The sequence below is a fragment of the Propithecus coquereli genome, unplaced genomic scaffold (assembly GCF_000956105.1).
Source record: "Propithecus coquereli isolate 6110/MARCELLA unplaced genomic scaffold, Pcoq_1.0 Scaffold303, whole genome shotgun sequence".
NCBI classification, from domain to species: Eukaryota; Metazoa; Chordata; class Mammalia; order Primates; family Indriidae; genus Propithecus; species Propithecus coquereli.
The window spans coordinates 1,773,929-1,799,396 of NW_012148653.1; the positions used below are offsets into that span (position 1 = coordinate 1,773,929).

Below are 25,468 nucleotides of genomic sequence, written 5' to 3' on the forward strand. Positions count from 1 at the left end.
GATATTTAGATGTCTTACATAAATGAGGGGAAGAAAAGCAAGAAAAATGTTACAGGACAGAAAAAAAGTTTTGACTGCAAGATGTTAAATCTTATCCAAGGAGAGAATTTGTTAAGCCTGATGGCTCTGATTTGGAGATGCTGCAGCAACATAACTAAAGTTCCTTAATATTTTGGCATTGCATAAGCTAAGACTCAGTAAAAGTGATTCTTTTCACGGAGACCAACTCAGCCTTTAATCAGTCATTGTCTTTCCAGGGAGATACTGCCATATAGAGAAGTAGGAACTCTTAATATCTAAGTCAGGTTTGGCTGTTACATATTCTGAAATCAATGGTCAAAGATGTCAAATGGTCAGTTCCAAGAGAGGTTTACACGGTTCTATGATCCTACTGTATCTCTCAGTAAATAAATGCACTGGGAAAATACTAACAAGAATAGGGGCACATATTACAAAGATGATTCATTACAAGAAGGGTTAAGGAGTCCACTGGGTCTAAATTCATCTGGCTTTAAAACAATGCATCCTAAATGATGTGCACTTAATTACATTACTAAAGATATTTTGAGGACTAGGGAGTTTATTGAGCAAGTCTAATTCCTATCGATTACGTTCTTTGGAGGGAGAAAAAGAGTGCACACAAGAAGTAAAATGGGTTTTAGGCGGAACAGAGAAAACCTAGATGTTTATCATTATTAACTAGTGCTAAGTCTCTCAGATAGATCCTTTGCCAGTTCCCAAAGTATTTTGTGATGAATTGCCATATTTCTGTAATCAATACAAGTAAACATAACCATTCAGAGCAGAATTGCTAGTGAGCATCCTTAATGTGACAGTTGCAAAGTCAAACATTCACTAGGAAGCACAATTCTACGTGAAGAATGTTTAATATCAGTGTAATTTAAAAAGTAGATGATGGCATTCCAAATTATATTGGAATAAATCCTTATTTCCTGTTCACTTAATTTTATGAGTGGCTAGCACAATGCCAGGCACATAGTAGGTTCTTAATCATCATTAAATGCATGAATAAATAAAGTGCTTCTTTAGGATAGCACATTCAAATGAAAGTAAATCTATCATAAGGTCAAATTCAGAATCGATGGAACAAAATTGTGGGAACTAAAGCTGACCATTTTAAGAAAAGATAAAGTAAAAAATTAGGGAATTTTTAATAGAACATGCAATTGCTCTATCCTTCATTATGCAGAATAACACATAGTTGGAGCAGAGAAATCTTGTAATAGCTTGTTAACATTTAATGGGTGCTAAGTATGTGTCAGACACTATGATAATATTGACAGACATGAGTTCATTTAATCTTCACAGCTGCTCTATGTGATAGGTCTTACTATATTATTCCCATTTTATAGAAGACAAATTTGAGGCTTACAGTAAGTAATTTGCCCAAGATAGCACAGCTAGCAAGAACAGAGTTAAGTCTTGAACACAGTCAGCCTTATTCCTAAATCTATGCCCTTAGCCGTTAAAGTGCTTTGCTTCAGATAGTAAACATGTCCACACTCAGCCATTGCGAGTGAGAGGATGGACAAAAGACACAGAGAGTGAAGAAGGAATTTAGGTCTGCCTAATGGGTGCAAGAGTAGCTAAGCCCGAGGCCAGAACACAGTGCTTCTGGGTATCCATCTGAAGCACTGTGTGTGTCAGAGAAATGGAAAATGTATTAATAAAAAGTGGAAAGAATAGGAAAGGTCAGAGTTTAGGAGAAAAACTGAAGATCAGTATTTAATACCTGTTGAGGCAGGCAGTAGTAATTAGAAACCCAAGCAAATGCATCTGGGTAAAAGATTGAGAGACTCAGACACAGAATTCAATCAAGTATGGGCAATAATAGCAAAAATAAGAAATAACCTAGTAACTAGTTTGTCGACCCTTTGGTTCTTTTTGAAGCCAGGATCTAACTGTCAAGCATGCCAGGCCAGGGACTGGCAAAGAGGACTAAAAAGAAGCAGCTGGTGAGAGTGAGGGGTAAGAAGCAGGGCAGTCATAGACCGGTATGGCCCAGGGATTTTGTCCCTTCATTCTTTATCTCCCTCTCATTTGCATATTCTAATGTTCTGTATAGTAAGCGAAATATATCTATATTGTATGTCTGACAAGATTCTAACTATCCAAATTTCTTATCCGGCCGCAGGAATCGATAACTTTGAATATTCTCAAGCAAGATTTTTCTATGGTCAAATTTCTTTATAGATTTTCAACAGGATTTCACACAATTGTGATTTTTTTATAAAGATAAAAGGCTGATCCAGAATGTAGCCTAGCTAACGGAGCTGAATTATTTATTATACTATCCCCTTGGCATTAAGGAAGACTCATTTGATATATGAGAGTGATGTTTCAAAGAATCCATGCCACCCATTGGAGGGCTCAGAAATCATTTTATTATGTCAACAACACTGAACACGAAGTAACAGTGGAGGAAAAAATGCTTAGATAACTTTGGCGAAGGTATGTCCTGGAAAGTTTGCCTGTCAGAAGAAATGATAGTTTGTGGTGTACAAGATCTGTATTCAACAAATGTTTTAACATGTCTCTCTAGGGAGATTTTAAAAAGGGAGATTTTGAAGGCCTATAAGTTAAGGAATTTATGAGTCAATGGCAGAAAAATATGATTAACAGTGACAGCTTCTAGTTCCTTATCTGAGTCTTAGTCTTCTGAGTAATGTAGCAACTCATCTGAAAATTACATAAGAGCTAGCATGACAGAAATTTGACTTTTTCAGGGACCCTATGATCAAAGATCCAAACCTATTGGCTCACATATGCTGTGTCCTGCTCTTCTGAACCTTGAAGGGCTGGTGAAGTTGCGATTATGTCATATGTTGACCAAAGTCCTTTGTTGATCCCCAAGATGGGGGGGATAGATCATTCCACACAATTAAGAGCCCCTCAAGTGCAGTAGAGTTCATTCATTGATGTCTTTGTGAATTGATGACTCACTAGTTGCAGCTCCCTTAAAAGGAAGGCACACATTCACTTTAAGAGGGACTTCTGGAGTATATGACCTAGAAGGACTCTTTTTGGCTTCTTATTGCTTTTATTTTCTAAGAATAAAATGCTATTGACATAAATAGATATTTGAAAAACACTGTGATAGACTTAAGTATTGAAAAGCACTCCAACATTGGCCACAATTTTCTTTTTCATGTTTAAGGAGTCAGACATTACTGGAAAAGCTTTTTCAAATAATGCCCTTCATTCCTCAATCATTTATTTTTCTAGAACTGGAAGCTTTTGTAGCTTTGGGCAACTTAACCTTAAGGTACACATGCTAAAAATAGCCTGGGGTGTGTTTGATCCTTCTTGGCTGTGTGCCTCTCTGCAAAAACAGAGCTTTAATAGCTTTATCCTTAAATACAATTCATTTTCCTTCCTCTCTCCTTATGATTGCTAAACTGTCACCCTACCTTGCCCCAAAGAGAAATATATGTTGTTCAATCCAACAGATTTTTAAATGTGCTCTATATCTTCTCTCTTGTACCTCCATTCTTGAGCAATAATTCAAACTCTTTAATTAGACCATATTCAAGAGAGTGACTAGAATGGTGAAAAGATTTCATTCTTACAAATGAAAAATGAATAAAGGGAGCTAAAGAGGTTGAACCTGGCAAAGTAAAGGTACAGCAGGGTCATGGTGACTATCATCAAACATTTGAAGGGCTGTCTTAGGGAAGAGTAATTAAAAGTGTAGAACTAGGGCCAATGGATAGACAGACAGTGAAATAGGGATGCTTTCTAACAGATTTTTGCAAGGGTAGATTCAGCTTCTTTAAGAGGGATTGTGATCTAATATAAACTGATAGACCATTTGGGAAGATATTAATATTACTGAAGGATAAGTAGTTCAACTACACAACATTTAAGTTGCTTCTAACCCTGAGAAGCTATTTCTGTCCTTGTAAATGCATGATAATTCTGCTCAAATCCCTTCATTGACTGACTATATATTATAGAAAGAAACAATTATATTTCTAGCTACTGCTTACCTTTCTCCTTGACTCACATCCCAAAAAAGTAGACTATTTTAATATTGTAGTCACCTTGACAACAGTGGTGTCTGTCTTAATAGCTTTCAGTAACATTATTCAAAGGGAATCTATTGCCCAATCAAGTAAGGGGAACAGTCTTCAATGTTCCCTTTCTTTTCAAACCTCAAAGAGTCTAGGATTAAACATGTGCTTTGAAATTAAAATTGTTGCAAATGTGCTGAGTAAGGGAACATCAAGTGTACTTGTTCCAAAGACTAGAAAGTTTTCACTTAGCATAATGCAGAAAAAAAACATATTTTTCTCTTATATTATACATGAAAGATTTTACTAACTAAAAGGCATGGCAGACATTTTACAAGGGTCTCTTATTTCAAATCATCAATACATATTTACCTATATTTTAACCCCATGCATAAGGTGATGGGGCTGCTGTGGAGTCAGAGTTACTGCAGCAGACATTGTACTCAACCACAACCTATCTTTCTTATAATAATTATTATTAATCATGGGAGGATATTGTGCATGTAAAATTTATCCAAGCCAGAAAAAAAAAAATGTCAAGAAGTACTGTGATAGCGAATTCATCAGACATAGTTCTTTCACTAAAGGACCAGCCTTCCTATAAGGAACACAATCTTTGACTTAAAACCATTTAGATTATTTTAAAGAACCTAATACCTATTTCTAATAATAATATATAGCATTTAAGTAAATATTTTCTGTGTATAGGCTCTATGTCAAGCCCTTCCCATTTATTATCTTCTTTTATCATTACAAAACACCGAAGAGTTGATACTATGATTTTCCCCATTCTATATATCAAGAAACTGAAGCTTAAGGAAGTTAAATATCTTGTCCAAGGTTTTACAGTTGGTATTAAAGCACAGCAAGGAATCCAAATTTGACTCTAGAGCCTGAGCTAGTCACCCATCCACTATGCTGTCTGCCTTGATGGCCCTAATGCTAATGTGATTATTTTATTTAGGATAACTTTGTGAAGAAAAGCAAAATTTAATTTGTTTCTTGGTTCCCAATGATTTCCCTCCCATTGTACGTTCAGCTGACCACTCAAGCTTAGAAGGTTACACTCACCCCGTTTATGAAGGAGAACGCTGGCATGTCTACGTCCATTTCCATTTTCAACATAACAGGAGTAATTTCCCAAGTCACCTTCTTCCACAGAGTCCACAATTAATGAGATGGAAACTTCCTGTTCCCCAAGATGCTCCTTAAGAATTCTAAAATATAAAGCGAAAAAACAAAACGCACACACACATACACACACACAAACATACACATACATGAAAAGGAAAGAAATGTAGATGAATCTGAATCTGATGTGAAAATATTATACCTACAGAATCTGTTCTTCAAATTTGGCTATGGATTGATGCTTTGTTAATTAAATTATATCATGTCCTTTTCTTCTTCACTTCTAATGAGGAAGCTTGTCTTTGTAGATGCTAATGAAGTTGCAGTTAATTATCTCTCTTAGCAGGACAATCACACTGTCATAATAAAGAGGTGAGGGAGACCTTGAAGAATAAGTTTACAAATTGCTTTCCCTTTAAGAAGAAATATCATTTAAAGGTGAGATAAGAAATTCTAATGTCTTAGGCTGGAGGCCAATTACATATCAAGTTAATTTTTTTAAAAAAAGAAAGAAAAGAAAATTTCTAAGCTATTTTGACATTTCAGTTGAAACCTCTAGCCTGACTTTTGTTAATGATACAAAGTGCTTATTTTTAAAGAAATATGGAATTGTACAACTGTAGACTAAAAGTTCTGATAAAGTGTTTAACTATGCCATTTATAATTAACGCTAAACATTCACTAACCTTACTGTCAAAGAACTTAGCAATTTCTTAGAGCAAATGGAAAACTTCTCCAAACTAGGGCTCCTTTCCCTGCCCTCAACATTCATACTTCTACCCTCTCACCTGTGTGGTAACTCATCTCTGTGCAACATTTCCTAATGCAGAATCAAAGAAAAATACCTTTCTAGAACCGTCCCTGAGCACACACTAAACCAGAGGGGGTAAAAGTTAAGAGGTCTTTCTTTAATTTTAGCATTTCAAAGAATATGGGTAAAAGTTAAGAGTAAAGTTTTAAATATGAAAAATGGTAGAGGACCATTTTAGTATTAATATATATTGGAGAACTGCCCAGTCGGGCCTTCCAGAATCCAACTGGAGCACTGTAGAGTGCAATATTCTTGTGTATTTGTTGCCAGAAAGAAGATCCCAATAGAAATAACTTTATGTAACAGTTCTATATGTTTTTATTTTCTATTGAAAAAATTTTCTCTTAAACTTTTGATAAAGTTTTAAAAGTCTTGACATTTAAATAGGGGAATCATGATTAAAATGCTCATATATACTCAGAAGATGAAACCTTTGGATGGGAGGATGTCTAGAAATGATCATCATTTTGATTTGGTTATAACTTAGTTTAAGTTGCTTATTTACATTATGATTAAAATTAAGTATCTTTGCCCAAGCATAATTCTAGTCAGCATTGAATACCTTGATACTCAAAAGTAAATGAATAAATAAGTAAATACATTTTGAAAAGAGGCTTAAACATTATGCCTTCAAAATAGATAGTATTTTTAAATGGTTATTTTCTTGGTGTCATTCCCATTCCATAAATATTTAGACCTTAAAGTCAGACTAAGAAAGGTGATTAAAACATTTTATATATCCTCTGTCACTCTCATCAGTGCTTTATATTCTACTTGGTGGCTCGAATACGTAAAAACTTATTAAAGGAAATGACAGAGGTTGTGTTTGGTTGAGTACCTTGTTTATGCTTTCTCTCAACAATTGAAAAAAAAGCTTTTACAAACAAAAGGTACATTAACACGTTTTCTATATTTTCTGGTATTTTGGACTCACACTCAGTATATTCCTTAATAAAACACTCCTTTTTATTTCTCTTAAATTCTTTGCAAATGACATTGATGTTTTGCAATTTCATAGTCTCTTAACAGTGTTTTCCTTCTTTGCTATTAAATAGTGTAGTATTTTTATTTTGATAATAGTAAAGCAAAATAAACCCTTTTATTTTAACTCACTTTCTATTTGCTAACAGAGCAAACATTAATCTTGACTATATAAATTAAAGCAAAAAATTATTTTACCTAATGTCACTTTCCCAAACTCGATTTTCATCAAGATCTTCAATAAACTTCTCTCCTTTCATCCAGTAAATTAAAGGGCTGACATCTCCGCTGTATCCAAAGAAAGCTCTGCAGGTTAGATTAGCTGAATCGCCTGTAGAGAGAAGTGATGGAAATATATTATAAAACTGTACACACTTATTTTAGGCAACATTTTGATCACTTTGCTGATTTAATGAAACATGCTTCTAAAAGACTAATTTTTCAGGTATTTTCAGACTTTGTCAAATTTATAGAATGTGTGATTTTGACAGCATGGCTTGTTTAATGGAATGAGAGTTACCTATAAAATTTTGAAGAGGACTGGTCAGTTATTTTACAGAGTGTTCTTCCAATTAGGTTTACCTGATGTTTTCTCATGATTAGATTGAGGTTATGGATGATTGGGAAGGACACCACAGAGGTAATGTGCCCTTCTCAAAGCATGATATCAGAGGGTAGATAATGTTGATAATTATAAGATTTTACAGGGCGGGAAGAAGGTGTTTCTCAGTCTTAAAAGTGAAAAATAGAAAGGGAACAAAAGCTTTGGCTGGAGAAGAAAAGGAACTATAAGTCCGAGATCCCAAGAAAATGTTACTAAAATATTTTTACTTCATAAGGAATAATATTTTAATTAGAGAAACTAACCCATACTCAAGTAGAAAAGCACATTAAAAATAAATGAAGAATTTATGATAATAAATATTTGGGGTTTTCATTACAGGTAAAATCAATGCTCCTACTATGGAGATTGGATTCTTTCAATATGCTACTTAGGGGAGAACATTCTAGAATGGTGAATACAGATTGATCGATTACCTAATAAGGTAAGCTGAAGTCCCTCACTAAAAGGTGGAAGTGAATTTAATGCCTAAAGAAGGTAAGGTTTATTTCAGGACTGTTTATGCCATCTTACACACACCTGGTTTACCAAAGCCTCAGCAAGCATTAGAGAACTGAAATATTCCAGTACATATGAAAGATCTTGCTACCTCCAAGTAAAGCCAGAGATTGAGAGGTGAGATGGGATCCTGTAAAGGCCTGCTCCAGCTTGGATTGGGGGAAGGGAATTCTCAGGGATGGGCACCCCTTGAGGGCTGAAAACTAGGCCTAGCAACACCTTTGCTGGCATCCGAAGTAAATAAATTTTCTCAAAAATTAGCTGTAGCCATAAAGTCTTGAAAATATTACTAGAGGGCCCTGACAACCCTATGACTTTAAGGCACAAGGAGGAAGGTTTCCAAGGACTGGAAGCCTCAGAGCTAAGCTATGAGTTAACAGTAAACGTCTCCCAAAATTGTGCTTATGAGTGATCCTACAATACAAACACAGAGAAAATCAGAATGCGCTTAGATGCACTCTTTCTCAGCCCAGACATGGGTATCTGTAAACTCAATTCTGTAAGTTCCACAAGAAAGTTTTTATTGGATAAAATTAGTCTTATTCTCTTAATTATGTCCATTGTATAAGAATAGTTCATTTAAAAAGTCTTACTCTTCTAATATTTCTAAGATGGCATGATATATCCTTCCGCATTTATTTTATCTTTGCTCAGGTCTCCATGTTCTCTAAGAGATTCCTCATAGACTTTGAGTCTATATGTAGTAGTCATCATCGGTGATCATATAAGCGAAGTCCAGAAAATGTCTACAAGCTTTTAAGAGGCAAAGGAGGCTCCAAGGAGGTTCCTTTATTATTAGTTTTTGTATACAAATGTTTTCTAAATATTTTAATATGGAATTCTTCTCTCCTTTAGAAGATACTTACATTACAAAATAGATAAATGAATGTCAATTTTAATGTACAGGAATTGCCTGATTTTCCATTATGATTTTACTAAATATGAAGACTTACAAATAATGATCACACCATTAGCAACTCAGCCTGTCATTCTTTAGCAGAGAGGCCAATGAAACCCTCATTGGGACCTAAATTACTCTTTCCTATCACCCTTCTTTCCCAGATCAACTGCAGATTTCTATGAAAAGCGTCAACCAACATTACAAAACAATTTTAAATCAAATACTCTTTGTGTTTACATTTTTGTAAGAACACTAGTTTTTATGCAACTGGAGTATGTGTTATAGCGCCAAGTGCCAAGGTAATCATGAATTCAAGAGTAAGTCTCAAAATACTACATGGTATGATGATTAACATACATGCTAACAGAATCAAGATACGTTACAGAGTTTAAAAATGTATGTATCAATAATCTATACAATGTATCTTTTAAGAGACCAAGTTTTAGTTTTTAGGTGGGACTTAATGCCTAGAACTCATAAACGGAAATCTCCAGGTATTGCCTAATTTTTCATTACAATTTTACTGAATATGAGGACTTACTAATAATGATCACATCATTAGCAACTCAGTCTGACATTCCTTAGCAGAGAGGCCAATGAAACTCTCGTTTGGGACCTGAATTAGTCTCTCACATCACCCTTCTTCTTTCCCAGACCAACTGACTTGGTTTTCTTAACTGTTCATTTCTCTCACTTACAGGCCTTCTATTGCCACACCTAGGAAATGGCTCCTGCAGCCCTGGAAGAAGTGATTTGCTTTCTCAGTCATCTCGGCTCTCCTGGTCTCTGACAACCCACCTTGACTGGATCTCCAGGGCTGAATGTATCTGCGGTGCTACGGGGCACTTAGGGGAAGTCTATCCAGAATTGGGTTGGGCTTGCTGTGGGTCAGAGAGTGGAATTCATGGAAGGAATAGTGAGGGTGGAGGGAAGAATACAAAGCAGGCAGAGAGGAAAGAGCATGAGTGAGAGAAAACCAGAGAACTTTGGGGGAAATAAATAACATTGGAGTGTTTAAAGCTAAAGTGTACATGGGGCGGGGAAAGGTAAAGGGAAGATTAGGGGGACAATAGAGCCCTGATGAGGCCAGAGCAGTAGCAGTCCTATTCTTCTATGCAGGCCATGTAGAAGATTTGAGACTTTCATTTAAAGGCAAAGGGGAGCTGGGGAAAGGTTTCAAATAGGAGACTGAAATAATCACAACTCCCTTCTGAAAAAAATTACTTTTACTGCATTTTCTAACCTGGGATTGGATCAGACAGAATCAAGCAGGATACAGAATGTGACAAAACTCTGGGATCACATGAGGAATAGTTACTGCAAAGGCTGGATTATTTCCGCGTAATTTCTTAAAGGGATAGAGAATAGGTGGTAGCAATGACTACAGATCATTATGCTTTTTTAGCTTTTTTATCAAGGTGGTCATAGGAAGCCTCTTAAAGCAGAGGTTAAATAGGAAGCCTGTTAAGAAAGAAAATATATATATTTTTTTACTTTTATAATTTATATGTATCACTGTGTGTGTATCTCACACACAGAGAGAGAGGTAGAGAGAGATTGCGGAGCTGCCTGCTGCTTCCCAATATAAGCAGGACAGAAAGTCAATATGAGCAGTGCTTTGTTCTGTGAAGAGATTTTTCAGTGGTTTCCCTTTATTGTGCCAATTTGTGTGGCTGAGCAAAAGGCACCACTCCCTTTCTTATGCATAGCTCTGCTAGCAGGCAAGACACTAGGAGCCCAGTGGAGTCAATCCTGAAAGCAAGCCAGGTGAAATGAAGTTTACACCTGAGACTCTATCCAAAGGTCTAAGTGTTGTTGAGAAAAGCTGGTCCACCAATACTTTTCATCTGGGAAATGGTGATTACCACACGTGTGTCAGAGAGCTGCAACACTGGAAACCAAGCATGAATTACCTTGTGTTTGAAAGCAGGAATGAAGAACTTATATCCCTTCCCCCCAAATAAGAATCAGGGGCCAGGCGCGGTGGCTCACCCCTGTAATCCTAGCACTCTGGGAGGCCGAGGCCGGCGGATTGTTTGAGCTCAGGAGTTCGAGACCAGCCTGAGCAAGAGCGAGACCCCGTTTTTTCTTACAAAAAATAGAAAGAAATTATCTGGACAACTAAAAATATATAGAAAAAATTAGCCGGGCATGGTGGTGCATGCCTGTAGTCCCAGCTACTCGGGAGGCTGAGGCAGGAAGATCGCATGAGCCCAGGAGTTTGAGGTTGCTGTGAGCTAGGCTAACGCCATGGCACTCACTCTAGCCCAGGCAACAGAGTGAGACTCTGCCTCAAAAAAGAAAAAAAAAAAAAAAAGAATCAGGAGTTGATAGAAATTCATGGGGCAGGGTGGGGCTTAGGAAGAGGGGATGCACATTTACCCAATAAGGGCAAATAAGAATGAATAATGAGCCTACAGCCATACCAATCTGAATGCACCGAATCTCAGCTGATCTCAGAAGCTAAGCAGGGTCAGGCCTGGTTGGTACTTGGATGGGAGAATGACAATAGGAAAATACAAAAGGTGCAACTATGTTTGTACCTTGGGCTGGGGATGTGGGATGTGCCACTTATAGAACAGGCTTTTAGCATTTGAATTTTAGGGGTTGCTCATTCATGATTCATTTAATATTCTCATGCTTATCACTATATTCTGTGCTTTAGATTCTCATTTCCACCTAGTACACTCTTCATCAATTTGCAACGCAAATAGAATCTCTTCCTAAAAGATTGGCTGCCTTTTCAAGAAATATTCATGTCAAAAATAAAACCAACCATCCTGTAGAACAAGCGGAGTCTATGTGGTAATGCTTAAAGAAGGGGCTCTTACTCTTTCAATATATTTGGATAGAACTTCAGGTACGGAACAAATACCCGTAGGAAATTCAAAAGAGCCAGAATATGCTAAACAAAACCAAGAGAGAATGTTGTTTTAAAGGGCATAAATTCTAAAATTATTAAAAGCTTGTTTATGAAATTTTAAAGTGAGACACTATGTGCCTACTATGAAATTGTAGGAGGATCTACGTCAGCATACTGCAACACTGCAATAATAAATATTTGACAAAGACAATTGAGAAGAAAAAAGTTTCTTTAATGGAGTAAGTTTGTAAGTCTGGCAAATTGGAGGTTTTTTTAAAATTAAACTATATAATTTGTAGCAATTTAATGTACTTTTAACTATAGTTAATGTGATTTAAAGTCATTTTTTTCTTTAATCTTATTCTCTAAGAGACACCATTTTCACTATGGTTTCGCCAGCCTCAAGAAGAAAACCCTGTAGTTAGTTATGGTCTATGATACCTAAAAATCAATATCATACATGATTTCCACAGTTACTAGTTAGAAAATAGGCATCTTATTTACACAATCTACACAATTTACCTAGATATAAACAAACAAGTCCATTTTCAAGTTATATTTTAGATGTAGTGTTATTGTCAACAAAAGTCCAATAAGATGTAGAACACAATTCTATATTTATTTAGAAATTTAAGCAGATGGATATTGTCAACAACTATCCTAAATAAGTATAATGATGATAGGACGAGACAGTATGTTGTTGGTTCACATAAAGAGAAAAATGTGTTTAAAAACAATGATAAAAACAGCATCATGTTTGTCCTGCAGGCAGAGATATAGCTCTTTGAAATCAGTTGTAGTGCTCAGAAATGGGACCAGATTTAACTTCAGGCAATGCATTATCAGAATTGAATTATGATCCGGAAACAAAAATTAGTTTCATATAACAAAATAAATGTGGGATTTATTAGAGTTAAAATTATTATAAGACAAATATACTATTTGAGAAAAGACATAAATCTGTGGAGGAAAAATAATTTCTTAGAATTGGAGTCTAGAAATAACAAGAACTTTTAAGATTGAAAGATTTGAATATGTAATTGGTAATACCGTAACAGGGGGAAGGGCCTGAAAAAGGGGAGGTTTTTAGGTAAAAATGTTTTTTGTCTTTCTAAAATCTCCCCCACTTCTTTTCAGAATTAAAACCTGCATCCCCGCCCCCCGACGGTGGTTGGGAGAGGCAGGAAGTGTCCTTTGTTCTTTGTACCGCAGGAGATGGCTCAAGGGAATTGTCTAGGTGGAGGTTGCGAGATTGTTTTAGTCAAAGATGGGATGAATTAGAACCATCAACTATAGCTGAACAGCAAGAGCCTGAAACTGAAAACCTCCCTTTTAAAAGCTCTGTATTCCTGCTCAGAGGCAGGAGTTGGTACTTCAAGAGGGGAGTCTGCCAATCTTCTCATTTGCCAGCAAATTATTAAACTTCTCTTTCCTTCTCAAACCACTTGTCCTCGTTCTTCTGATGTGGCCTTGGGGACAAGTGCTAAGCTTTGGGTAACGATATTTCAGTAGAATGGAAAACAATACAAAGAAAATTAAAACAGAATAATTGTGGATTTTTCCTTATTATATTTGTTGTCTGTGTCTGGGTATGTATTCAATTAAAAAGGAAAAACAATAGAAAAAACACTTAACATAGTGTCTAGAATGGGCATTAATAGATTGATATTCCAGATATTCTACTTGAAAATAATGATAGCCAGATTTTAATGAAACTCTAGGGAAGGTTATTATTATTGTAATCACTAATGCTACCATTAACTTTGTTTCCTGCAAATTTCCATTAATTTTCATACCTGTTTTTATTTTATACTCCCATATATTCTACAATGTCAATGAACTCAGAGGCATGTAGCTTCAGATGTCACATTTTCTTATCTTACTTAAGCCAGTTAGTTTCAAACTTTGTGTCAAAAAACTTACCTCCACTTCCTACCAGATTTTGATTTGGCAAGTCTGGAGTAATCCAGGGATTTGCATTTTTAACAAGCACCCTCAGGTGATTTTCATGCAAGTGGTTACAGTTAACTATCTAGAACAATTTGTTTTTACCTTGGAATTTGTTTAAAGTGGAACTGGGCTCAGAAAAGCAACAGAATTGAAAAACATTAGGGTTAAGGCCCATAAGCAGGAAGCAAGGACTTGGGGGCTGGGAAAGAGGAAAGAGAAAGAGGGTTCTCAATAATGACTCTGGGAGGCCGAGGCAGGCGGATTGTTTGAGCTCAGGAGTTCAAGACCAGCCTGAGAAAGAGCGAGACCCCGTCTCTACTAAAAAAATAGAAAGAAATTATCTGGACAACTAAAAATATATAGAAAAAAAATTAGCTGGGCATGGTGGCGCATGCCTGTAGTCCCAGCTACTCGGGAGGCTGAGGCAGAAGGATCTCTTGAGCCCAGGAATTTGAGGTTGCTGTGAGCTAGGCTAACGCCACGGCATTCACTCTAGCCAGGGCAACAGAGTGAGACTCTGTCTCAAAAATAAATAAATAAATAAATAATGACAGTGTCAGGTAGAGAGGTAGTTGGTGTAGATAAGAAGTAGGATGTACAACTGGGTCACTAATGACCCAATCCAAGCTACAAAAACATATTTTCTTTGCAAAAAAAAAAAATGTAGGAATAAAAATTGTGTTTCAGTGGAAAACTACTCAATGGTCTGTGGCACACCCTTCTGGGTTATTGGATTCTTGCTCTTTTACTTGCGTTGAGCTATTTTTTGACTCTGTAAAGTGTAGGACACTGATAAGTGTGTAAATTCTCTCTTGTTTGATAGTGATTTAATTGACTCACCTTTCCTATCCCCCCTCCAACCTAGGGAAAATTTTTTTTCCCCATTTACAATTCATCTGAACATTTCTTTACTCCATATAAATCTGTTGTTTTGACTTTTCCTTTGAACCGGTCATAACATCTGCTTGGTTCCCTCATATCGTATGAGTAAAATTTCTTTAACATGTGTTCATTCTTCTATCTGTGTGAAAGTCATGCCTGTACATGTTTCCAAAAATTGTCTGTTAAAAGGAGTATGACGTGTTCCACATTGCTTTTCATTGCTATTAAAGTAAGCGGTGCTAATACACACATAATATGATTCTGACATTTGTTGTATTACTGAAGGATTTTATGAATACTCTTATCCCTCTTTCTTCTTTCAAATATAAGAGTCAGCAATAAAATTTTATCTTTACTCTGGTTACGTCCAAGCTATTTAACTTGTTATCAAGAGCAACTATCCATCTTTTCTTTGGGTCTCTAATTTGCTATAACATGCAATTTCTGATAAGGCTATCCTAGCGTGTGATTCAGAGAGCCGAGCAGAGCACCACAGCTCTTTCTCAGCCTCTTCCATTTATATATTGAAAAAAATTCCTCTACCTCTCATCTCTGATACACAAGTGATAGTGCTAATACTATTTACTAGACTTAACCAGAAATACAGGAAATTAACTTTAGAATTCCAAAAGTTACAGAGAAGAGAGAGAGAGACATTAATTTTCCTTTCGATTTTGTTTCTTTGTTTTCCTTCAAATAATAACAGACAAATTTAAGCCTTGGCCTAGGGATCTGTGCACATCAAATGTATCAGTCAGTCAGGGCTAGAGTCCTGAAGATAATGGTATTCTTGCTGCCTCAAGTTGATATCTGTAAAAGCTACAGTAAATTGCACTAAACGCTTCTGCCACCTTTTTGGCAGAAAGGTGCACCGTCAGCTCGATCTTACCAGGTTCAGAAGGAAGCACTCTAAAATTGATCATAAAAAAATCATTTGCTATCTAAAACGAGAACAAAGCTTGTCACACTGCAGGCTTTCAACTAGGCCACATTGTGAGGGGGGTCTTAGAGGAGAAATAATACATTTTTCCTTCAACCAGGGGATTCTAATTGGCTAAGTACTGATATTTGTTATTTAGTGCAAGCTTATTTTAATTTAGTATCATTTAGCCATTTCTAAAATGTTGAGATCAGAGTCTCTCTCCACTAGAGGACACTCTCTAACTTATTGAAAAATAAAAAGCTTTTTTTTTTTTTTTTTAATTAAAAGGAAAATTTTCCCCTAATTAAAAAGCATCAGCAGCCAGAGATCTTACTCGTTGCAATTAGGAAATAGTGAGCATTTTGTTCTTAAATAAGACGTTGAATAGTAGGAGGATTTTAATTTCATTTGCACCATTAATCATGTATATTAAAATTATTCTACGGTCATGGTAAAGATAAATGTTTTGCCAAAGACTTCCCATTTTAGATAAAGCAAAGTGGTTTACAAAACATATTTATCTTTTGTCATTAGTTACACTGAATGGCTCCTCTTTCACGAAGAAAAAAACAGAAAAATCTCTGTCTCTCTCTTCCCCCTCTCTTTCAGACAGACGTGCGCGCGCGCACACACACACACAAAGACATAAAGAAAGTTCCCTCTAAACTTCTAAACATTATACCCAAATAAGTATTAGGACCCACGGCAGGTAATAGTTGCCAGTATCAAACCACAGATAGTCTCTTGAAATCAGAGATTTATCTAAGATCTCTAAAAGAAAGAAAGGTAGTGGAAGGGAAAGGTTATATTAGGCTCATAGTTAAGGATGTCATTGCTGCAATATATAACAATATCTGCTGAAATTCCAAGGGAATAAAATCAACAAGACAAAAACAAGGTATGTATTTTTACATTTGCTAACTATAATTCAGCTGCAATTTTAGATTTCTTTATGAAAATGGAGTTTATACTGCCTTAGTACATATCTCTGTCTGCTTTTAAGAACAAAACAACTAATTTGGCTGATCCATAGATAGTAAGATGATTTAAGTAACCACAAATAACTTGGAGTTAATTGAGTTAATATACATAGTACCCATGGTGAGTGACTGCTCACTAATTGTTTGCAATTATTACTATCATTATTATTATAGGACAAACTTCTGTAAAGTGATGACTTATAGTATATGCATCGAGCTAGGCCAAATTATGGCTTTCTGGGACCAGGGGGCTGCATGTTGAACTTTCAATAAGTTGTCAGGGACATTTCCCACATTAATGAAATGAAGAGAGGCATTGGCAGAGCTCCTCCAGAGTGGAAAGGAAATCTCATGCACTTGAAGGAAAAGGGCAAGAAAAATGGGGATATTATTACCACATTATGTTTGAATGCTTCAAAGATTCTTGTAAGGACTCAAATTTTAGATCTTGATGGCTGCTCTCTATCTGCATGAAAACAAAAGTTCGTGGAATCTGGAACAATCAGTGTACACCAGCCAGAAGAGGGGGACACATCAAACTTTTGTTAAGTAACACCCAAGGCCACCTGATGACCTCACTCCTGGGAAGTTGTGATGTTGCACCTGAGTGTTGAGAAGATGGGTATTAGATAACAGATGTGGGAAAATGACGATTGCACAGTGGAAATTGGTAACTGCCAGGAGGCAGATTTGCTCAAAAGGGTTACTTAGAAACTCTTGATGATAATGTAGCACAGGAAGTAGGGTCATTTTTGCCCTTGAGTTGAAGAGTGGATGGAAGAAGTGCCTTGTGATTTGCTCTTTGACAAAGACATCAGAACTGCTTATAATTTTACTCATTTCTAAGATTGTTTCAAGTCATCCACAAAGTGGACATCTTTTTTGTAATTGAGACATTTTTAGGCTTTTATTGCAGAGGCCTTGCCATCCTCAAATTTTTGTGATTGCATCTTGAGAAGACATCTCCTTTATTTTTGCTCTTTTAATAGCATAGTCACTGTACCAAATCCTTCCTTGATTCCTTTAACTCTTATGGTGCATTCTCATCCTTCCAGAGTCTCACATTTTTTTTTTTTTTTGAGACAGAGTCACGCTTTGTTGCCCGGGCTAGAGTGAGTGCCTCAGCCTAGCTCACAGCAACCTCAAACTCCTGGGCTCAAACAATCCTTCTGCCTCAGCCTCCCGAGTAGCTGGGACTACAGGCATGTGCCACCATGCCCGGCTAATTTTTTCTATATATATATATTTTTAGTTGTCCAGATCATTTCTTTCTATTTTTTTTTTTAGATCATTTCTTTCTATTTTTTAGTAGAGATGGGGTCTCACTCTTGCTCAGGCTGGTCTCAAACTCCTGAGCTCAAGTGATCCTCCAGCCTCGGCCTCCCAGAGTGCTAGGATTACAGGCGTGAGCCACCTTACCCGGCCGAGTCTCACATTTTTAAAGCAAATTATTACATTTTCAGCCTCCAAGTATATTTAAAAATGCATAGCGAAGGCATTTATCTTTGCTCAGCAATCAGTAAATTCTTCAGACTCCAGTATCATAAGAAGTTGAAACAAGAAAGAAAGAAAAAACAAAGAGGGACAAATAAGAATATGAAAAGGAGGAGGAAGTGAAAAAAAGAAAAAAGGAAAGAAAAAAAGGGAAGAAAGAAAGGAACTTTAGTGGTAATGAAGGGTATTCAAATGCCCCCATCAGCTTATTCAATGTAAGGGATCACTGTTAACATATATAGCTTATGATGCTCTTGAACAGACCCTGTCCTTTATGTTTTTTGAGCTTAATATGTCATCTCTAAACCCTGGCTAATAACCTATTGAGGCGGAGTCCACACAAATGCCTCCCAGTGTCTATTAGTCCCTTCTTCCTTTTAGTAATATAGCCCCTAGAGTTTCAGTTGAGCACATGGCTACCCAGTTACAGACTATATTTCTTAGCTTCTCTTACAGCTAGATGTGGCCATGTAATTGATCAGACCAATGAGATGTACGAAGAAGTGATGTGTACAATTTCCTGGACATTTCCTTTATGACAAACCCTCACACCTGGGACTGGACTTTATGTTTCTCTTTCCTGTAGACTGGAAAGCAAACATGTCAGCGAACTGGCTTCTACCATATATGAAGACAAAATGGTGGAGCAATAAGATATAAGGAACATGGGTCCCTGTATGACGTAAGGGAACAGAATCCCCTGACCAGTCTGGGACTGTTCTCTACTAGTCTATTTATTGAGAGAAATACACTTCCGGTTTACCGAAGACATTGCATTTTAGAATACTCTTGTTACCCAGCTTGGCCTGTATCTACCAGTATCTCTAGAATCTACTTTTTTCACCTTGCCTGGCAGGTTGTAGTGTGGCAGGATAAAATTATGGCCCTATACTAACTAATTTGATCCACTTAGCAATGTAGAAAAAAACCCACATGTATCTCCTCCTAATCCCCTAATACTTTCCCACAGTACCTATAAATAAAATGCAGAAACAGAAAAACATAAGCTCCTTCTTTGAGAAGGAAAGTATGAAATTAGGAATGATACTCCTTTTAAGAAAGGCCTTAGCTTTAATTAGAGGAAACTATCAGGCATTTACTTAGACTTTGGTTTATTTAGCACTAGTATAGTAAATAGTATCTGTTCTAAAACACATATATCACCTTGTGACTTAAAAAAAGTGTTCTGAGGCCAGGTGCAGTGGTTCACGCCTGTAATCCTAGCACTCTGGGGAGCTGAGGCGGGAGGAATTGAGCTCAGGAGTTTGAGATCAGCCTCAGGAAGAGCGAGACCCCATCTCTACTAAATATAGAAAAAATTAGCCGGGCATGGTGGTGCATGCCTGTAGTCCCAGCTACTCGGGAGGCTAAGACAGGAGGATCGCTTGAGCCCAGGAGTTTGAGGTTGCTGTGAGCTAGGCTGATGCCACGGCACTCACTCTAGCCCGGGCAATAGAGTGAGACTCTGTCTCAAAAAAAAAAAAAAAAAACTGTTTTGTTTTATTGTTTTTTACATGGACAGGATAGGCTAAAATTAAAGATCTAATTCAAATTGGATTTTGCTATACTCTGTGCATTTTAATGAGGCACCCTCTCTCAAGTTTCTTAACACTCAAGGTCTTAAGAGATAACTCAGATATGTACAGTTTGTTTTTCTCATGTTTTTAAATATATAAATGATAATCATTAGGTTTATTGGCTTTCAAGGTTAATGAAATACTCTTTAGGAAGCTTTATAAGCTTATAAAACATGGCTAATGTGGGACATAATGATAACTCAGACATGTTTATTATTAATATTTAAAACAGATGAACATGCAGTGAACTCACTGTTTTGTGTTTTCTCCTTTCCGCCTAGAAGGACTTTTGTTTGTCACCATTATATTAAAAGTATTCAGTATAACTGCTGGTGTTTCAGACTGCTTTGCTCTGCTTGTATCCTCTCTATAGTGGCTCAGTAAAATGCTTCTGACAGGTTCTGAGCCTAAAATACACCATGAAGCTTGGTTTTTTTGTCCACATTTGATAGGAGACATGATAGCAGTTTGAATTGTCATGGAAGCAGTTTAAGCAATTGAATTTCAAAATGGGAGGGACTTTTCTGTGCTGAGTTAATCAGGAAGGGTTTCAGAAGTTAGTAACATTCACAGATATTTTCAGTACTTAAAAAATTCACTGTTATTTTCATTTCTAGTCTATAGCCAGAGCTATTTCTTTCAGTTATTTTCATTCTTGAGACTCACTCATTATTTCTCTTTGCAACATGTATCTCCTTTCTCAGTCCATTCTAATACTGATGTCTTTAAAACCACTTGAAACTAACCTTGCTATTCTGAATTTTCTGATCCTGATCATAGAACTTGAGGTTCAGTAGACTTATTTTTTCCATACTTAAAAAAGTATTTTTATTGTCTCTAAATGAGCAATTTCTTGAGAAGCTCTGACAATCCTCAAAATTCTTTCCTTTCTTCTGGGGTTCCCAAACTCACTTTCTATGACTTTATCCTCTCTCATGGTGTTAGCTTTACTCCATGTATACTAAAGCAGTATCTCATTAAAACACACACAGACATGTACAAAATACTCAGATTGGTTACTCTTCTGTGAGCTATTCGGAAGTTTTTCACTTTTTAATCACAACTGCCTTATGCAAGGATTATAAGGCACCAATCTAGAAGGTTTATAACCCTCAAAATGTCTTCAATAAAAGAGATTATAAAGGAGCATCTGAGACTGTAATATAGGTTATCACTTGAGAATATTTTTACTGCTTTCTTAAGAAAGTATTAACATATGATTTTCTGAGGTCTATTTTTGTGCTCATCACTATTATTCATTAATCTGTGATTTTTTATTTATATTTTAATATCAGCAACTAAGTGGGAAGTTGTGGAAGTAAATTAAAATAACTGAGTCTTCTTGTCTTTAGGAAAATGACCACTTTACACACTACATGCATAAAGATGAATTCTTTCCCCAACATATTTATGGAATCACTCACATTATTAGCATTCTATCTGTAGTCATATTAATAAGCTTGCCTTTTCCCCAACACTTGACCCTCATGGGGAATGCCTTTTGGTATATCTAATATGCATAAATAAAATGTAGCAATTACTTCTAAATCTTTTCTAGGAAACCCTGGAAACTTCCACACAGCCCAAGACAAAAAAAGGAATAAAGCCATTTGTTCATAGCTAGATGATGCTTTATAACATATTAACTCCTTGATGCTAGCTGTCTGAATACCCCATGTTGAAAGGTTAATGGCAAGTGCTGCTGATGGGATGTACATTCTGAATGAAACACCATCTGGGTTAACGAAAATACTCATTGATCTGAATGACCTGATCAATCTGATAATTTAAATTTGCCATGGCCATGCTATAGTTACAGCAAAAATTAAGACTAAATAAAGTTAGTAAATATAACTAGTTTCTCATGAGCAGAACATCAAACCATTTCAAAATTGCAACACTGAAACATTACTTAATTAGTATTTTTTCCTACCATTATTTGTCAAAAGATATGCTTCTTGACTTTCTCATTTGAAGTAGGAAAGAGGCTCTTAAGATTCCATGGATGAAGCTTTAAAGTACTTTTTGACATTTCTCAGTTACCTCTTCATTGTTTTTTGTGTCTTTATTTTCCAAAATTTATACAAAATATTGCTTTTATAATTTAGGAAAACATAAACATGTAGTTTTAAAATGTCACCACATATTCTATAACACTTCACGGTAGCACAGCAGGTCATGCACCATCTTCCTCCACTAACTCTTTTCTCCAGCAGTCTACAGTCATAGGAAAGCTCTTGGAGAAACACCTCTCCCTCAGTCAAGATCAGCTCTGTGACTCTAAACATGCTTAGAAAAGTACAGTTGTATAGACTATAGATTAACGATACTTTGAGAGTGCAGCATTAACAGAATATAAGTAGTAGGAGAGACATCTTTCCCATCCTTAGTTAAGGACTGTGGGTTTCCCCAACACAAATGAAAATTTTAAATCAGCTTTATTGAATTGGTGTTTGTTTTCAGACAAGCTCCCCTCTCTCTACTGGTGTCTTACTCCAAAAATGGAAATTTGGTAGAGTATAAATAAACCCCTTTCATTTACATTTTTGCATAACAATAAATAAGGCTACACCTTGTAGCAATACTTAATCTTTTAAGAGAGCCAAAGAAAAGGTGTAAATAGCATTTGGGCCCTCTCCTTTAAGCCAGCACTGTCACTTCCATTTGCTCAACTGTTTCTAGAGATTTGTCAGAAATACTTTTATTCTCACTGTAATAATCAAGACTATTCATCTAAGAAAAATACTGTCTGAAAGAAATAGCAGAAATTGAACATTTTCTTTCATTATTAGAAGGGATGTTTGGGGTAAGAAGTAATAGAGAGGTAAATTGAGTCAATTAATTATTTCCTACTCCCCTCGTTTACCTAGTTTGTGTATATACATGTGAGCAATGCCCTGAGAACAACTGAGAGGATAAACAAGCTATTCTTTGTGGTCCCACCCTCCGATTTCTACACTACTTCCTTCATTTATCCTCCCAGTGACAGTACCTTCATGAAGCACAAGGATTACCCAGACCCCTTATTCTAGTAGCCACCCAGGCTTGGTATCTCTGAGAATACACATTGTGAAGGCTTTGTAATGTGCGAACTTGTCGAGGCCGAACTGCATCTCCCAGAATTCCATTTTCTTATACGTGTCCAGGTAGGGTAGGCTACAAGAGAAATTCTTTTACACTAGTTGGAAGATGTTAGGAAGGTAATAGCCATTTTGTAGCACGCGTGTTCACACACACTGTTGCTGATATGCTTACTTGTTGACAGGAAGCAGCAGTTGGACCTGCAATTGCTGTCTTTGCCCCTGGATCTTCAGTGTCTCTGGTTCCTGGATCAAAGTTATGTATGTTCATTCTCATTGCCAAGGTCAGAGGCAACAAGAAACAACACAGGTTTCAGTCTATTCTAGTGGAATTCAAGCCTACTTATTATCTTCACACCTTCCTGCCTGCCTGTGAACTTCAGGCTTCAGCACTACATGCAGAGACAACCTTGTGGAGACTGCTTAGGAAGTTCCCATAATTGTATAAACCAATTCCCTGTACTTATGTATATATATATATATATGTATGTGTCTATTATCTTTCTATATATATGCATATGTATGCACACAGTAGGATACATATATAATACCCTACTGCTCTATTTTTCTGGTTGAACCCTTAATTATACACATGATATGCCAAAGTTATTGCTCTTCCCTGGATATTCTCTCAGTGGGTTGTCTTCTGGGATTTGGAAGACAATGATTTTATTATTTCTCAAAGCCATTAACTTGGTATTTATTAAATATATCAGGTGCTAAATAACAAGCTCCTTTTCCACTTCATCTCCCAATCCTTTCCCTAAACATGTAGCACACTGAAGGTTCATTTCTTACCTACTCACTGCAATCTGACTTCCATTGATAGCATTCCACTGAAATTGATTCTCAGTTCAGGTGGTTATGTTTTTATTTTACTGGATCTTTCTACATCTTGGTGTGGTTTATTCCTCCCTCATTTGGGACTTTCTTTGCTGGCTTTCTTGCAACTACTTTCCAGTTTCTTTGGAAGGAAATTCCTCCATGCAACTAGGAAACGTTGGTTGTTTCTCTCTTTAACCCTCTTCTAACATTATGCATGCAATGATGGGCTCATGTATACCAATAAGTTTAATGACTTTAGCACCCATATTTTACTGACCTCCAAATTTAAGTCTTTGGCCTGGGCCGCTCTCCTGCATGAATGTCTCCACTTGGATATCCCACAAGCATCTCACACTCAATGTGTCAGCAATTTGATTATTCATCCTTCTCCCCAAATTGCTCATCCCTCTGATTTACTATCTTGGTGAACAATACCTAGTATTCAGTAAGCACTCAATAGTGCTTATTGGGAAGTGAATGAATAAATAAACACACTTAGAAAACACATTTTTCCACTATTCAATTATGAGTGAATAATAGCAAACCAATTCATATGCAATAGCTCTCATTCAAATTATGTGAAAGGGGACACTCCAGTGGACCAGACTCATCCTCCCAACAACCCCTAATTAAGTCAGCCTTAAAGTTTTTGGTTGCAAATACTCTCAGGAACTGATGAACAATAGAGATCCCGCCCCACCCCCACCCCATCCCCCTGAAAACATTTTTTTTGTGTGTAATCTAAGGCCATTTGCAATTCATTCCTAGACTCATGAATCCCGGGTTAAGGATCTGTGATCTGGTTTAAATACAATAGTAGAAAAATGTTAATTACTCTTTTAGATGAGGTGTAACCTCACTAGAAGGTGTTGGGGAATGTATGCTGCTTTCAGGTATCTGTTTTTGTCTATTTGAATTAATAGAAATAAAATCCTAGGGTTGTTTGTCAAAACAAACATGATTGTCCTACTGGGAACTTTTGAAAAAAAATAACTAAAACATCGATGATTTATGTAGTGAAAATAAAGTGGTAAAGGATTTAAATGAAATAAACTATTTAAGATATTTGTGAGGTTTTATCATAATATTTAGATGGAATTTAATAAATACATTTTTAAATTGTTTCTATGTGCTAAAAATATAAAAATCTCTTCTGTATTAAAATGATTGCTCATCTCCTCTGAATTTTCAGATAGTCTTTCTCCAATTAATAGTTTTATTATAGGATTTTAGGAAAATGAAATAATTTTACCAACATTCGTTGAATACTAACTGGTTTACTAGCCAGTGAGAAACACAAAGATAATTTTTTTAAAAAAGGCATCATTCTCTCAAAATGTACTTATTATGAGGTATTAACTATTCTGTGTAAACCAAAATGCAGTTCCATAATGGAGAATAACGTGAAATAACAGTAAAAATAATTACAATAGAACATGAACGAAAAATTATCACAGTAGCCAGAAATACATATTTGAGACAAGAAATTTGACATTGATTTCACTGTGATTATGGTTTTCCCCACATTCCAAAGTATGTAGGGCCATTGGGACATATTTGCAATCTCTTTCTTTTCTTTTTTTTTTTTTTTTGTTCCCTGAGTCAACAGTTCATTACTGAACTGCACTTTCACCTTCACCCAGACTATTTCAAAGAACTGGAACAAGTCGGGGGGGTGGGGGAGGGACACATGCCCCTCAGGAGCCAGGATCCCTGGTCGGTTTCCCTGGACCAGGGCAGGGGAGAGAGCATCAGGCTGTCCAATCTCTGGCACCAGCTCTCCACATGCATGCACACAGCAAGCTGGCAGCTCCTCACTCATAAATACAGACATACTTAACAAAAATAGCATATCATCTTCACAAGGAAAAATACTAGTCTCAAATATCTACAGCAGAGAGCCCAGGGTGACTGGGG

At 36.4% G+C, this 25,468-nt stretch overlaps 1 protein-coding gene across 1 annotated transcript in view; it reads right to left on the minus strand.

Moving 5' to 3' along the window:
- IL1RAPL1 (interleukin 1 receptor accessory protein-like 1) overlaps window positions 1-25,468 on the minus strand; it is a 756,667-nt gene that overhangs the window by 29,450 nt on the left and 701,749 nt on the right. The window contains exons 7-8 of the mRNA XM_012649799.1: window positions 7,156-7,279; window positions 5,106-5,251 (exon numbers count right to left, since the gene is read on the minus strand). Coding sequence (XP_012505253.1) covers window positions 5,106-5,251; window positions 7,156-7,279 — 270 coding nt within the window. The remainder of the gene's footprint in view (window positions 1-5,105; window positions 5,252-7,155; window positions 7,280-25,468) is intronic.